The sequence below is a fragment of the Gorilla gorilla genome, chromosome 6, assembly GCF_029281585.2.
Source record: "Gorilla gorilla gorilla isolate KB3781 chromosome 6, NHGRI_mGorGor1-v2.1_pri, whole genome shotgun sequence".
Classification (NCBI taxonomy): domain Eukaryota; kingdom Metazoa; phylum Chordata; class Mammalia; order Primates; family Hominidae; genus Gorilla; species Gorilla gorilla.
The window spans coordinates 93,567,184-93,584,967 of NC_073230.2; the positions used below are offsets into that span (position 1 = coordinate 93,567,184).

A 17,784-nucleotide genomic window follows, 5' to 3' on the forward strand; every position below is an offset into this window, starting at 1 on the left:
GAAGGTCTTTATTGAAGACTAAGCATAGTTGACAGTGCCCACAAAATCAATTAAATAGCCAAGTGCAGCAAAAGATGGTGGTCACTCCTACATACATGTGGACAAGACAATCTTGAATGTCAACAAGGTACTTAAATGCAAAACGATTATCCTTTTAGACTTAATACAATGCACTAGCATTGTGGGTAGCCAGGCAAAAAATCTGAAGTATCACATAAATATATTTGATATTTCTGAAGTATCACATAGATATATTTGTGCTGAATTTAGATAAACACTTATTGAAATGGTTCATGTGGCCATAATTCTGCAATTAAGAACCAATGGATATGCCCAAAGCTAGATGGAGGCTATAATTGGAGTAAGACCAATATAAACTAATTGTGCAATTTTTCTTCCATCTCAATTCTTGGCATATCACTTTAGCTCAAAGATACTGACCACTGATTTTGGTTAACAGTAGAAGAAGAGGGGGCCAGAAAGTTTAGGTACAGAAATACACGTGTTCTTAATCACACAACCGTACCTGCTACCTGCAGAAAACCTACTGGCTTCTTTTTCTTTTTCTTTCCACTTCTTTCCCTTGTTGGAATTCCTTCGCAAAGGCGCCCTATAATGATAGTACACAGTCAGAAAGGGGAAGCTGAAATTTTCTCTTTCAATCCTCCTTTTACAGAGGGCTTTCTTTTTACATCACGAAGTGCTTACCCCAGATCCACAAACTTCCGCTTAATTTTTCCTCCTTGCACCGCCAATGAACTGGATGCCCTTAGTGATTTGGGATCTTTGGCATCATCTAGGATATACACATTTGTGAAAAAGATCAATTATTATTATTTTTAAAGTCACAATTCAAAAGTCAATGCATCTCTGAATCTAAGGGCTTTGCCTAAATTCCTAATTGTAAAATAAATAATCAATGCCTTCTTATACGACCTAGGAGACACAGTTACATTGAGGAACTCTCAGTTAAGCAGGGGAGGTCCTCTATAGGACAGAGGCTCAACATTCATCACAAAGAGTTTTAGCTTCAACTGCATAGGAATGAACAAGGGAGAATAAATACTCTCAAATCATCCTCTGCATTCGAAGTAGGGACCAACATGACTTTTGTTCCTTCTCTGGCTCCAAATTCTTGGCTTCAAGTGCCTGGGCTCTGTCCTCCATTCCTTTCTTGCCTTGGGGTTGTAGTGCCTTCTAACAGGAACATAGCCCACTTCTCCCATATCTCCAAAGCCCAGCGCAGAATATCACCTCTGAGAGTCTGGGAGATTTAGGGGGAAAGTCAGAGTCAAAGTTTTCTTCTCTGGCTCTCCTTTGCTAATGGCCTGTGGCCAGTCCTGGAACAGAGGAGGGGAGGACATGGGGGAGACTCCTTAAACAGGGGCTCAGCTACAAAACATTTATATCTTTGAAAGGGCCTTCTTAATAGTTAGGTTACAGCACAACTTGGCTGGTTCCCCTTAATGTGGAAGATGCCAAAATCTCCTCAGTGTTCAGAGCAGACTGATCTTTGCCTCTAGGACTCTCAAAGGTAGCAGCTGCTGGGGAATGGGGACCCTCGAAATGATACCAAAAGCCAATAGGAAGACAGGCTTTGCAAATGGAGTTCAATGTCAAGGTGGGAACCAATTCCACTGGTGGCACTTGTTCCATCTCGGACAGGGTAGACAACTCGTATGGCTCTACCCAAACTACTCAGCAGAGGGTACTGATCGGCATCATGTTTCAGCATATCCAATTAGCTCAGATGATCAACAAATGCTGTTTTAAATTTGATGTTTTTTATGTGTGAAACTCTTCCTCCCCAGTTCTTTTTTGGTATCTGTTTTTCTGTCTCTTTTAAAATGTGTTTTAAATTTCTAGGAACTTTCTAGTATGGAAGCAAAGAGAACGGCCCTCTTAAAAAAGTGTTCAATTAACTTTGCAGGTTAATGTTGCTCATGATTTTTGTTTACTTCAAGAGAAATTTCTAAACACACATAGACATACACCTTTAAAAAACATGAAGTACACACACAGTTCATGGATAGCAGTCTAGGTTCAAAGCTCTCAAGCAGCACAGGACACTGACAAATACTCCAAGTGTTTTTAGCAATGAGCTTTTCATATTTTTAGTTAATGATACTTAGATTACAATAAGCAACTCACTGAAATGTACATAATGAAATACAAGAGTCAGAAACATGTCTGTGTCAAAAATCCACTTCAAGCCTCAAATATTTATTATGCATATTTGCATCATTACTCTTTGGGTAACTGAATTGTCACAGATGTGACACAATCACATAAAAAAATCCATAGACATAGACATGGCACAAACACCTCTAAGGTGATTTTACTAATGGATTTTATTTTTAAAAGCAGGATTTAAATTTTCTTAATAGAAGCTGAAGAAAAGAAAGTGCCAAATTCTTCCAGATCAATCCTAAAGCAACTCTTAATGGCTAGGACTATGCAAAGTTAAAAGGAGACTGCCTAATTATTTCCTGAATGAGAGGTAGCTGGGAGATGTTACAATGAGTGCTGAGAAGACCAGCTGAGGCAATGTACACGAAAACACTCTGTAACCCATGAGTGTTGCAGTTATTTGGACATCTCGCGACTAAAAGCCTGATTCTGCCTATCACAGAGCTTGGTGCTAGGCAACCTTACATCTTTATCTCACACATTTGCCAAAGTGTGTTCCCAGGAACACTGAAATGAATGCTTCCATAGGGCTGAAGAGGTTAAGAATAAGGAATAATGTACTTTCCCATTTAAAATCGATTAAATCCATCTTTAATGCACACTAGAACTTCTAGTCTGCATAAAATCCAACATTAGATTGGTATGATTTCAGGAAAAAAGAAACATACATTTTGTTTATTTAGCTCTACGTAAGACTTCTGTTAGGCTTTTTAAAATCTCTCCAATACTACCTTTGTGACCAATTATACATCTGAGCCCCCAGATTGGGTGCCTCAACTTTAAGCTGTGGCAACCTGGTTTTCATTTTCAAATAATAAATGATCTCCTGATGGCCAAATCCTAAGGTCTTGTACTGGACTGCATCTCCTTAATCTCACTGTAATAAGATACTTGACTATCTCTTCCTTTATAATGGGGACTCCCAAATCTACCTGGCAGCCCTGACCTCTCTCTTGCGCTCATGACCTCCTCTGTTAAAAAAATGAGTTAATCCTATTTCCCCCATCATGTTCCTGATTTCCTATTTTCTGTTAATGACAAGACCATATGTTCTGAGGTGTGAAGCCCATGATAGTTTTGCCTCACTTTCTTACCTGTTACCTAGTCAAGGTATGTCTCAAGGGTCCTTGAATCATTCTTTCCTGTCATTGTCTACTGCTCCTCTTTAGAGGGCACCACCTCATAAGGTCTCCTAACTCAGCTTCTCCATACCTGGTGGTGTCTTTTCCTTTTTATTCCTCTGGTCAAACTTCTTGTGGTTTCCTAGTAATATGGCAAGTTATCTAAGATGTTTAACTTCTAAAGCTATATACTTAACCTACCGGCTCACTTTTGTGTGTAACTACTCCATCCTGCATAAGCAAACTGCTTCAGCCAGGCTGGGATAGCCCTGTACCTTTAAATCATATGATATGTGCCTGTTTCTGTTAATGACATCACTTTACCCTCTATTCCCTCCTTACCTACCCTTTTTTTCCCTTAAGTGCTTTGACGGCTATTCTAATTGTACTTCCTTGGATAGGTTTTGTTTACCGACCTCAGCTGGATGCAACCTCTCTCTCTTCTGAGCGTTGATATAATTGTACTCTATCTATACTTGCAGAGGCCCAATGCTTTTAATAAGCAATAAATCCTGTAAATCTTTAAAAAAGCCAGTTTCTATTTACTAGACATTAATTCAATGAATATTTTTGAACACATCTTCTGGGTCAAATAATGTGTTATTAACCACGCAAAAAATTAGAATAATAATCTCTAGTAATTGTGAGTAGAAAATTGATAGTGTTCAATTTACTTTATTTAAACTTGACTGAACAAAGGCCCAGTGCTATGTAAGCTTCAGGACCAAAACTTTAGTATTAGGTTGTTTACATAACAGGAACGAGGAAAATATTTTCATGCCTTCTACTGGCATATAACCTGTTTTACAAATCTCTAGAAAAAAATCTTTTACTTCCTCTAATTTGATATTCCGTTAGATGCTTATCATTTAGCCAGTTATAATGGGACTTTTCCATCCCAATTTCCACTGATGTCCCTCAGATATGAAAAAAAAATGATTTGTAAATGTGGTATTGACGCAATTCAGAAAATCGCCAACTCCTGTTAGGGTAACCAGAGCCTTATCCTCAAGCCTGCAATCAAACATGGCTGTAATTAATCATCTTTGTGGTAACTTGATAGACCAAAAGTAAAGGTATAACACTTTTTAAAAATTCTAGATAAATGGCAACCAATGATGAAGCCATTTTCAGAGTTTATCCAGCAATTTTGAGTATAAGAAAATATACTTCTAGACCAGGCATCAGGAAGCTTTCTTTACCTTTCAGGGGCCACAGAGTAAAATATTTTAGGTTTGTGAGATACATAGTCTCTGTCACAACGACTCAACACTGCTACTGTAGCATGAAAATAGATAGTGTCTAAGTAAAAAAGTGTGACTGTACTCCCATAAGACTTCATTTACAAAAGCAGGTGGAGACTACATTTGGTTGATTATCCCTCTTCTAGAAGATCTGCACTGGTTACGTGGAGAGGTATATTAGCAATTCATCCAAGAACATTATTAAGTATCAATTATATGCCTGTGTTACTTTGATCTTCGTCTTTTTTTCCTATATGACTACGTTAGTGTTTACTGAAACTCTGGGCTGCTATTCTACAAAATCGCTCTATATTTTTCTATATGACTATGTAGTGTTTTTTTCTTTATGACTGTGTTAGTGTTTGTCGAAACTCTGGGCTGCCCCACTCCCCTGAAGAACTCCCTTGAGTAGTAAACTTATAGAGAGCTGAAGAGATAAAAATACTGAACCAGATAGGAAAAGATAAAACTAAATTAAAGTAAAATACATGGAGGGGTTGTTTCTCTTATTCTATAATATAAAAAGAAATTAATATTAATTATTAGCTATGAGAAAACAAATGACTTATGATTATGAGAAAAAGTCATTTTTATACTGTACAAGCTGAGGTGTTATGAAGTCAGAAAAAGAAATTAACAATACCTTTTTCTTGTAATATTTTCTTGTTGGTGGTTTGGTGATGGCAAGGAGATTCTTCCACATCATGATCAGACTTTGAAGTAGAAAACAGTGAAGTGTCTCCCCACACAGAGGAGAGAGGCCCCATTTCTGGGTCCAGTGGTTCTTCTTGAAATTCAGCTATGTGGTCAGACGAGAAGGGCACATTGCTATCCACCGGGGTGAGGGGTGGAACACCAGAATCTGATTCTGGAGAAGACGTTCTCAAACCCTTAGGTGGAAGTAATTTGGTAATATGCATGTGGTTATAGAAACTGTTTGATGGCTGTTGGTATAAGAGATTATAAGGAAGGTTATGCCACTGAGTATCAGTTCTATGCAATACTTACTTTGAGATAAGACCAACCTTTTATTACTGAATCCCCATGAAAACCAGTTTTTGTTGATTTACAGATGAGAATGCATGGTTCATACCAATTCACCATATTAACATCGTTACTAATACATATACCTAAGACCTACAGAAATAATTACTTGTACGTTCATTATTTCCCACTAAGTAAAACCAATAGCTGAATATCAAAAGCACCATCATGAAATATGACAATACGGATAACGCTCTTGGTTAGTTCACTGAATGAACAGACAAAATATTTTGAATTACAACAATATAAAGAATTCAGGAGACAAAGACGTGAACTATTCTAGCTGCTTACCAACTAGGACATAGACTCTGTTTGCAGAAAAATCATAATCTTCAATAAGCTGTAGGAACAATGATATACTTCAACAGTACAAATCAGAAAACGGTCAAGGGTGCTCACCTTTCTCTCTAGACTGTCCTCCCCATCTGTGGAACTAACACTATCATACAGTCTTGTCCTAGAGGGTCTCTGGCGTCTGTTCTTCACAGAGAGCTGGGCTCGAGTTTTCAGTGCTTTTGAATCCAGGCGCTCTGTCTCTGGGACTGCTTCATTCAAGTCTAAGAATATTGAAAGATAATCAGTGAGAGAAACCTTTGGAGAGAACTGATGAAGAGACCACAGACACTGATAAAATCTCAAGGTAACCAGTAACATCAGGTAAGGATCAGGTGACCACCATGACAGCCTGTAACCAAGAAATAACCAAGAAATCAGTGGGGCTTAGGAGAAATATACAAAGTCAAAGGAAGAAACCAACACTAAAGATGATGAAGGCGCTATAAAAATCCAACATCCGAAAAGCATACAACCTTCCTGCAGTATAATTATAAAAATCACTAATTTGTATTTACTATTTATGTGTATGCATGTTGGGAAGTTAAATGACCAAAGATATAGAGGAAGGTATATCAAAAGTTGACAGATCTTAGAAACCAAGGACAAAAAACCTACAAAGTCAGGTTTCCAGTTCAACTACAGGCAACAGAAGGTAACTATGATAAATTTACTGTAGCAAAATTTACTAGTAGTCTTCAGGTACTATATCATTTTCATTTTAATATATAATTTTCAACCCAAAACAGTTTCTGAAACTCTACCTTGTTCCTTTTTGAAACCTGTAGAAAGACCAGTGAGGAATTTACCTAATCAGCAAATTGACGATAGCTGGGGAAACGAAACAAGGTCTGGCTACACAAATGAAGAAACAAACAGTTAAAAAATCGTAAGTACTTAGTTTACTAGTATTGTGGATGGAGTAGGATAAACATTTCCTTTTCTTTCATTAACATCTAACTTTGTATTACAAGTTATTTGTATGTGCCTCTGACTCATCTCTGTGAATACCTTCTCTCCCCACCAGAAATGACGCTGATTTTCGAAGGGTAAATACTTAAGTCTTTAAATAAAAAGGCTAAAAGAAAAAGAGAGTAAAGTGGGACACAAAGAAAATGAACTATTAACAGCAAAGGCCACAGAGAGAATTCAATTAGTCCTCTTTAGCCTGGCTCTTACCACCTTTAATTTTGCTACCTAGATTTTAAGTTAGGACCCCAAAGTTAACATTCTAAAGGAAAGGTACCCATTAACATACCTGGATATTGGTTAAGGAAAAGTACTCTCTGGTGGAACTTATTTGAAATGCTACTACTCCTTTCATTTGCATATGTAATCACTCCTTAGAAATAAAGGAGTTTGATCATTAATCCTATTTTATCTCTTCAGAGTGGCAGTCATTAGCTGAAGTCATGTTCAAGGAATTAATAATTGAGTGCAAATAACTGAGTTGCAGAAAATTATGTACTTGTATTAACAGAATAAACAATTTCTTATAATATTATTAGCTCAGGCAATTCCTTTTTACAGCATTATTCTAGATGTGCTCTAAATATGCTATACTACAAAACCAAAGCAAGGAAGCACCTCAGTTTGTGCCTCTTGCCTATGAAACCTAGCACTTAGTATATGGCTCTAACAAACAAAATTAACTACATTTTTGCCCAGGAGATACATCCATTGAATGACAATATTTAGAGAAGGTTTTGACTTTTCATTTCCTACATCTGAATGAAGAATGAATACTCAGAAAATTCAGACCATTCAGGTACTTATAAAGAACAGCTAAATATTTTCTAATTAGCAGTCTCTTTACTTTTTACATGTCAGGGGAGAAAAAATAATTCCTTGATCACTTTAATTTCCTCCTTCCGATAAAATCTATATTTGTAGCTGCCCACTAAGAGTTCATTAGTTGTGATAACTGGGAGAGAGTCAATCTTATAAGCTCTTGTTTAAATATAAAATGTGGAACACCACATAGATGAAAGCTATAATATAATTAGAAACACTGTATGTAGTACATGCACGTTTTATGCCTTATCTAGCTCATATTTGGATTGTATGCTCTATAATACAAATCATGCCACATACTCTATCTCATTTGTTCCTTACAACAGCCCCATGAGATACCAATCAAGTATTTTTTTCTCTCCTGAAGCTCAGAGAACTTGAGTAGCATGCCCTCATTTACATAACTAATTAATGCGCTACCATGATTACTCTAGTGTCTTGATTTCCAGGCTAGTAGGCTATCCACTATGATTTAGCTAGTGTTGATAAACCTCCCATTGCAAGATTTTAATGCCATTAGAGTTTGGTGTTTTGGGTTATAAAATCATATATGACGTGACTAGTCTAGGAAACTCATTTCTCCAATAGGCTCCATCTAAAATATTATAATTAATCTTCCCTATATGTTAGATAACATGATAAAAAAAAAAGGATGACATGTTGAAAAGTATAGAATAAATTACTTCCTGGATGATTTTTTATTTTGGTCTGGTTGGTTTAATAACAGCTTTGGCTACTAAGTGACAAAAAGACCCAAGGAAGAATCTCACTCCACTTTTGTAAACATGGTTCCTTTTGCAGTAGAATGCTGGCCCTGAGGATCTGGTATGGAACCCAATATCCAGGACTACAATAGGTACTCCATCAATGGGAGCTGAACAAATATAAGTGAGAGAAAATCAGAACTACTTATTAGCAGGTTTTAATAGTGCAGAAAATTTACTCTGGGACTCCTGGCTCTATTACTATTCAATAATTTGTCTGGTGCTTGTGTCAGACAACCCAAAAATGGCAATCTGGTGTATCTGCTTTACCATTAGCTGACTAGGTGCAAACTGCTTGAGCACACACATAAAATTATATCTATTTATGATGCTGTTAGCTGGAATCTAAAAAGTTGTGCCTTATATCCAGTACCTAAGTGGCCAACAACACATTGTATGCAGTTAACAATTTTTGAAGGTCTGAAAGCAAATATCACAGAGCTACTTTATTGCAGTGATTCATGGATTACAAATCAGTAATTTATATTCCATTCTAAAAATAATTTTTTAAAAGAACCAGAAAAATAGGATGGAGTTGAAAACTTTCGCCTTAACAGCATTTACACCAGAAGGAAGCTGGAAGGAATACTGTCCACAAGAAGCACCTACCAAAGACACTACATGCAATATGTCTCCCTTAATAGTATTAGAGGACACGTGTGTACACGGAAGGAAAATGTGTATAAGATTTATGCTGCTGGGTAACTAGAAGGGTGACTGACCATCATATGCTATCTTTTTCCATCATGTAATATAAAAATCCTAATATTACAACTCCAAATAACCTTGGGATTCTGGTCTCAGCTTATTTCTCATATAAGAAAACTGAGGCTTAAAGAAGGTCAATTTGTGTATTAACTTGCACTACACAGTTAATCTGTGACAGAGAGTGAACAGAGCTCAGGCTTCAGAAGCCTATTCTCCTTCTGGAAGGTCAATCTCAAGTCTGGAAGTAAACTTCACATTCTTCTGCCTTCTTTGAGTCCTCTTTTTGGTCTTACTTTATGTTCCCAACAAAAGTACATGTCAAGGGCTAACTTTGCAAACTTGCAGAAGCATATAGCATCAGAGGAAACAAAAACCCCCAACACTGAGGGATTTTTTTTTGGCTTTACATATATCCAAGAATAAAATTCTTACAAAGAAAAATAGCTGTCAGTTTTGTGGATGGCAGTGTGGCAGGGGAAATCCAACTGGCTCAGTGTTTCTAAGTTATGTGCTGCTAGATGTAAAGGCTTAAGTGGCCATTTCTCTCATTGTCATTTGTTCTCTACAGATATTTTAGTCAATAATATTACACTGCTTTCATAAGCCCAAGACCTCAGTTCTTTCTTTTCCTCGTTTCTCCAGTGTGCCTTGTTCTGTTGTCCATAAGGGTCAGAGGAAAATTTCCTTTTCCTCCTCTGCTTTCTTATCTTCCATTTTTCTCAGACCCTCCAGTCTCTGAAATAGCCTACCTCTGACTCAATGCAGCTAGAAATACAGAACAGGAGAAGACTGAGGTGAATCAATAAATACAGACAGATAAATACACAGAAGATATGAAGTAGCTAACGACAGAGCAGTTTTGAGTGAGAGAGACTCCACCTCTATACCTGCATTTTAAGACTATTTTCAATACTGCTACAAATTGGATCCTTTAAAAGAATTTAATGGATTTGATGATTTTAGCAGCTGTTATGAAAAATGCTCTATGAAATTAGGATGCTATATATCATATTACACAGAGACCAGTTCCCTACAGTAATACTGTGAGTCATACAGTTTTTTTCACTAGATTGACGTTATTTTTGACGTAAGTGGAATGCTGCCCACAGATCAGATACAGGCAGCGAGGGAACTAGGGGAATGGAGCAGCATAACAATGGGGTCTGCTCCGCACAGTTACGCGCACTAACCCACTCAGAAACAGCCATACCTCATGCCATCACACTGCCTCGCCTGTGCTGTTACCAACGGAGGTGCTGAGCATCATGAGGCACTTGGTGGCATTTTAAAACTTGAACAGTATCTGCATATCATTTGCAGCCACTGCAAGTTCATAAAAGGTGGGCCCGCTGGGGTTTGGGCTAATAGATAATTGCCTTCAGGAGCTAAGTTTATGTACCTCAGAGAGGCAGTGTAAAACACTTACCATGAGAGTAGACCTGGAGTTGTTCCTTGAATAGAATTCAGAACAAGCGGCTGTCCCATTAAATTGGGCAATTTATTTAACCTCTGTCCCTCAGGATCCTCGATTGCAAAACAATCATGATAACAAAACATAATAACTGTATTGCTATGAAGATTATATATGCATTAATAGATATAAAAGTGCTTAGAAGAGTGGTACGTAATAAGCACTCAATAAATATCTTTATAAAGAGATTAGCAAGATGTTAAGTGGGTAAAGCAAGTTGCAGAATAACATGTACACTCATTTAAAATATTTAGAAAACATTACCACAAAATACATTTTCTAGTGGTAAACATACGCATATAGTTGCATAGAAAAACTGGAAAGAGGCCGGGTACAGTGGCTCATGCCATGCCTGTAATCTCAGCACTTTGGGAGGCCGAGGTGGGCAGATCGTGAGGTCAGGAGTTCAACAACGTGGTGAAACCCTGTCTCTACTAAAAATACAAAAATTAGCCAGTTGTGATGGCGTGCACCTGTAATCCCACCTACTCAGGAAGCCGAGGCAGGAGAATCACTTGAACTCAGGAGGCAGGTTGCAGTGAGCCGAGATCGGGCCACTGCACTCCAGCATGGGTGACAGAGCAAGACTCCGTCTCAAAACAACAACAACAAACTGGAAAGATATACTTCCTACTGATATAGTGGTTACTTACAAAGAAGGTATTAGATTAGGAGATGTTGGTCAAAGGGTACTTTAATCTTATTTGCAATGCTTAAAAATTTGGTATTATATTTTGTATTACGTAATTGTTTACATTTATGTATTACTTGCGTAGTTAAAATTAATAAAAATAGAGAAAAACATATATTTAGTATATTTTCTCTTAAAGGCACCTTAATTCTATTTTAATTTAATTAGATCTGGTGTCCTAGGACTCAGTATCTCCACATGTTGATATAAGCCCAGGGAACTTTGTCAAAATCTGCATGACTATCAGTCTTCCCCATTAGAGAAGGCTGCTCTTTCATTACATCTGTGGTGATTGTCTGCCTGACTTGCTACCTTACTAACTGCTAAATAATTTGGCCTAAGGTCTATGGCTTAGCTTTCAGTTATTACTTCATTTTAGTATTGTATGGGGAAGATGTATTGAATTAGACACGGTCATGGAGGAAGGGTATCTTTCAACAGTTCCAGAACAAGCAGAATATTATTGCTATTTTCTAATCTTCTAACTAGGTCTGAACTTTTGTTGTATGAGCTATACATTTAATTTGCTAATCGTTGAAAGAATATTAAGAAATTCCTTTTTCAGTTTTTTTGTCAATACATGCAATCTCAAAACTATCTGTATAGCCTTCAAAATGTAAGTTGGTTATTTGTTAGTGTAGTGCTTCTCTGGTGCAATCTGATATCTAATATACCCTTCTTCAGTTTATGATCAGCCTACACTCCTGTTCTCAGTGGGCAGAGAGGCTTAAATTCTGTTATCCATATCTCAGAAACAACTCTTCAGTAATACCGCTAGACTACCTGGAAAGGCAGTGACTACCAGTCAGAAAAAACTATAGGAAATGTCCTAACTGCTATCAAATATCATTTGAAACACTTGTAAGAGTTGCTTGATTCTAGACTATGAAAGGATATGGAATTTAGATTTAGACCACAGGGAAAGGCATTTAAATATCTCAGGGTTCTTTCAGTGTCAGATGTCTTTAGATTCTGATGGAAAAGAGATCTGCATAACCTAAAAGCCAGGGAAATACAAAAATGTAATCAAATGACAAACTGGTTGGGGACTGCAGGCATCTATGAGTAGAACTATGACATCATGTGGATAAGCTGGGTCATGGGAGCTAGGATATGTGAATGTCTTTTTCTTGACATTGATATTGTAGTGTCTTTGACATGGCAACAATAAGCAAGATTCTGTGTTTTCACTCAGGGTTGCCTACAAGAATCTAATCAGTTTCTCAATCAAAATCTATGGATATTAGGTAACCCCAAGCATGCTAAGTAGACACCCTCCCATTACATATTGTGATACAATAGCATCCTTGATTAGTACAGGAAGAATTCAGATTGTAGGCCTCTTATAGAAAGTAAACTCAGTTACCTGAGATGATAGTTATTTCCCTAAAAAGGAAAGCATCTTTCAATCATGGGAAGATTTTGTTATGTAAAGCATTAGAAAATGTAAGAAAACCGAAGGTTCACAATCCTTGGAAGTGTAATATAATAGATGTGTAAGAATTTTTTAAGTACTTGCAAAGACTGTCAGTCTCCTAGTAATAGTACTTAATAGTACTTAAATAGAAAATGGAATATATCAAATTTGTAAATGTATCATTAAATTTTTATAGGTGTTTCATTAGTTAAGCTTGGAAATAGTTTGTAATAAAGTTTGTAAATAAACTAAATAATAAAAATCCCTCAACAGTGACTTTCAACAAATTAAAAAATTTAAAGAATTAGCTTTTTGATAATGTCACTTGAGTAAATCAAACATTAACTTAAAACCAAAAATTAATACCTGAATGACTTTTTCAATGTTCAAAAAAAAAAACCCTTAGTGTCATCAAAAACTCACAAGCAACAGTGTTTTTTGGTATACCTATGTTCTAATGTTTCTTTAGTTTCCTTGTAAGTGGATTTATTCCTTATAGGTCTTAGACATGATTACTGTATAGTATTAAAACAGAATTATTTCATGTCTACTTAAAGGAACTCAGTCATAACCTGATGGACCTGATACTCTAATTACTGAAATAATATGGTTGGCACAATTTTCAGAACCATACACAGAGCAGAATTTTCTGGTACTAAATAACTGTTCATCTGTTCAGTTTTAACTTTACAGATGTTTCAACCTCTGTGACTGGTCATGTTTCCCTCTTGGCTATTAGATATCTTACATGAACACTGTGACCCACCTTGAAAACAATGTAGGAGCCCCGGGCAACACGTCATATACAAACCACACTGGGTAGCATCTTCTCCTTCATACTTTTAGATCCCTCTACCCTGATATCCTAGCCTAGTCAATTTTATCTTAGCATAGCTATATGGTTATTATTTAATCTATAATTAGAATTTCATGGTGAACCAGGTGAACCAGACCATAATATCATGTATATATCATGGTGAATCAGACCATATATCAATATAAGAAATAATTTGGAATACAGTAGTCTTCTGAAGTTTCCTTGAAAAGAAATTACTCACATTTGGGTTAAAATGATCTTTACTTATAAAAGATCATAATGTATCTTGTTCTATTAAAAGCAAGTAAAATTCAAAAGCCAAAACAAAGTAGCCCACTTTTCCTAAAATGAACAGAAAATTACTAAGTTAAAGCTCATTCTGACAAAGTAACATTGTGTTTCCTCTTGAAGCAACTTTTTTTTTTTTTTTTTTTTTTTTGAGTCAGAGTCTTGCTCTGTCCCAGGCTGGAGTGTAGGGGCACTATCTTGGCTCACTGCAACCTCCGCCTCCCGGGTTCAGGTGATTCTCCCATCTCAGCCTCCCGAGTAGATGGGATTACAGGTGCCCACCACCAGGCCCAGCTAATTTTTGTATTTTTAGTAGAGACAGGGTTTCCCCATGTTGGCCAGGCTGGTCTTGAACTCCTGACCTCAGGTGATCCACCCGCCTTGGCCTCCCAAAGTGCTGGGAAGACAGGCATGAGCCACCGTGCCTGGCCTAGATATCTCCCAGTACTATTTTATAACTCAGTATGACTGAAGGGTCTGGTGGATTCTACGAACTTATGAAGATGCAGTGAGAAATATGAATGAAGCAGAGCTGTCAATTTGCAACTGAATACCTTCTTTAGAATGTCTCATTGATTTGGCAACAAAAGTTTTAATAGTTTACAAGTAGTCAGATTCAAAACTTGCACAAAACTAGACAGGCAATTTAGGTGCTTTTCTTTTTAAGTAAGAGGACAGATTTTGGCCTTAATGATACACCAGAAAATAATCAATAAATATTGATTTCTCATTCACTTGGCTTGTTCATTAAAATTTCCCATAGTGATTTACCAGGAATGTTCACCCTTTAATTATTAGTGCAATTCAATATTTCACAGTCAAAATTATTTATTGGGGATTAAACAAAATTGAAAATAAGTTTTCAGGAAAAATGAAAATTGTGAAAGTTTACCACATTATATCTGTATGCATAATATATATATATATATTTTTAAAAAGGCTGAATCTACTCTAGAATTCCCTAGGCTCCAATTTAGAACTAAACAGTGTGACAGCATGAAATAATTACCTCATTGCTCTGTATCTAATGCTCTTGTATGAGACTCTCCTGATAATGCAGTGCAAGCATTCACTTTTCTTTTAATGACTTTCCATTTAATAAATTCTGGCTTTAATCATGCCTTTAACCTTATTTTAAAATTCTAGGTTCCAATGCTAAAAGAGAATGCTTAATGTACTCTCAAACTCTATCAGGAAATAAATCAGATATGGTGGTAGGGGTCTGGCCTGGCCTCAAACCCACAGGTATCTGAAAAGAGCTGCTGATTTTGAGGGCTCAAGAGAAAGGCAAAAAGGACAAAGGAAATGATTTCTTGGAGGAGTCCAATGACCTTAGGAACACCCTTATGGATATAAATGTCTGGCTGATGCTATCCTTTTTTATTTTCTTACTAAACCTTAAACTAATATATATTTTTTAGCTTAAAAAATCTTTTGTGGTTTTCTTATTCTTACCTTTTAATTATTTTAAAGTTTCTAGTCTAAAACATTTATATAAAAATGTATACCATATATGTAAGTCATATGAAGAAAGAAAAAAAAAAGACAACCATGTACCTCCATCAAGCCTAAACTATAAAATTATTACTTTTGAAGCCCTCTCTGTTCTCTATTTCTAGTTGTAACCCCTGTATTTTCTTCTAGTTATTCCATAAATTTATCCCTAAAGAATATATTGATTAGTCTTTCTTGCTTTTAAACTTCAGATGCATGGTAGTGAATTGTATATAATATTCTGCAAATTGTTTTTTAGTTAGCTGGTTTGTTTAACATTATGTTGAAAGGTGTAACTAAAATTAATTAACTTTTTACTGCAGCTATACAAACAATGCTACATGGAATGTTTTTGAATATGCCTTTTGGTATACACTGACAAGAGTTTCTGGAGGATACATATACACATCGAAGTAAATTTGTCGGGCCATAGGATTTTCACATCTTCTATTTTAATGGATAATGCCAAATTATTTTAATGAAACAGTTTTATGAATTTTCCTGTTTTTCCATGTGCTGGCTATCACATTTTACTGTGACACTTTATCTTTGCCAATTGTTTGATTTTTGCTAGTGAAGTTGAATGTCTATGTTTACTAATGTTTAGGTTCCTGCTTTTGTGAACTTCTTATGCATTTTGCCCATTTTTCTACTATGTTGGTTGTGTTTTTCTTATGATTTATGTGAGTTCTTAATTTATTGTGGACAACAATATTTTTTTCTTAGTTATACGTGCTACAAATACCCTCTTCAACTTTCGGTTTCTCTTTCCATGTACTTTATAATGTCTTTTAATGATCAGATTTTCTTAATATTACTGTGGTCAAATTCATCCAACCTTTTTACGATTTGGAATTTTTGTGAACAGGCAACCTACAGAATGGGAGAAAATTTTTGCAATCTACTCATCTGACAAAGGGCTAATATCCAGAATCTACAAAGAACTCAAACAAATTTACAAGAAAAAAACAAACAACCTCATCAAAAAGTGGGCGAAGGATATGAACAGACACTTCTCAAAAGAAGACATTTATGCAGCCAAAAAACACATGAAAAAATGCTCATCATCACTGGCCATCAGAGAAATGCAAATCAAAACCACAATGAGGTACCATCTCATACCAGTTAGAATGGTGATCATTAAAAAGTCAGGAAACAACAGGTGCTGGAGAGGATGTGGAGAAATAGGAACACTTTTACATTGTTGGTGGGACTGTAAACTAGTTCAACCATTGTGGAAGTCAGTGTGGTGATTCCTCAGGGATCTAGAACTAGAAATACCATTTGACCCAGCCATCCCATTACTGGGTATATACCCAAAGGATTATAAATCATGCTGCTATAAAGACACGTGCACACATATGTTTATTGCAGCACTATTCACAATAGCAAAGACTTGGAACCAACCCAAATGTCCAACAATGATAGACTGGATTAAGAAAATGTGGCACATATACACCATGGAATACTATACAGCCACAAAAAATGATGAGTTCATGTCCTTTGTAAGGACATGGATGAAGCCGGAAACCATCATTCTCAGCAAACTATGGCAAGGACAAAAAACCAAACACCGCATGTTCTCACTCATAGGTGAGAATTGAACAGTGAGAACACATGGACACAGGAAGGGGAACATCACACATAGGGGCCTATTGTGGGGTGGGGGGAGCAGGGAGGGATAGCATTAGGAGATATACCTAATGTTAAATGACGAGTTAATGGGTGCAGCACACCAACATGGCACATGTATACATATGTAACAAACCTGCACATTGTGCACATGTACCCTAAAACTTAAAGTATAATAATAAAAAAAAAGAAATCATATGAAATCCTACATTTTCTTCTAAGAGTGTTAAGTATCGTCTTTCAAATTTGAGACTGTAATCCATTTGGAACTTATTTCATGAATAATGTGAGGTAGAATCCAATTCATTTTTTCCATATGGATGGTCAATTTTCCTAGCACCATTTATTAGTCCATCCTTTACCCACAGAACTGCAGTGTCTGCTCTGTATTATTCTCAAACTGACATAAATGTGTCAGTCTGCTTCTGGACTCTGTATTCTGCATATTAGACCACCTGACAATTGCTGGGACTATACCACATGGTCTTAATCACTTTTACTTCATAATGAATCTCAGTATCTAGAAGAACAAGTTCCTCACCTTGTTCTTCCTTAGGAGAACCTGGCCCTATTCTGGGCCAAGCAATTCATCCATATATATTTTAGAAACAACTTACCAAATTCTAAAGAAGTTAAAAGCCCTGTTTGAATTCTAATTAAAACTGCATGGGATATATAGATTAATTTTGCATAAAAAGCATTTTTATAATATTGAGGCTTCCTTTCTCTTTCAATTTATGTAAGTCTTCTTTCATGTCTTTCCATGGGTCTTGAGA

At 36.3% G+C, this 17,784-nt stretch overlaps 1 protein-coding gene across 14 annotated transcripts in view; it reads right to left on the reverse strand.

Annotated features, from left to right (window-relative positions):
* Positions 1–17,784, reverse strand: part of PPP1R9A (protein phosphatase 1 regulatory subunit 9A) — a 383,463-nt gene that overhangs the window by 21,710 nt on the left and 343,969 nt on the right. For 6 of the 14 annotated variants that reach the window (XM_055347426.1, XM_055347425.1, XM_055347422.1 and 3 more), the window contains 4 exons: positions 5,999–6,156; positions 5,199–5,499; positions 709–796; positions 527–610 (listed from right to left, as the gene is read on the reverse strand). In XM_055347426.1, the coding sequence (XP_055203401.1) occupies positions 527–610; positions 709–796; positions 5,199–5,499; positions 5,999–6,156 (631 nt within the window). The remainder of the gene's footprint in view (positions 1–526; positions 611–708; positions 797–5,198; positions 5,500–5,998; positions 6,157–17,784) is intronic. The other 8 variants (XM_055347427.1, XM_055347430.1, XM_055347429.1 and 5 more) reach the window with 2 other exon arrangements.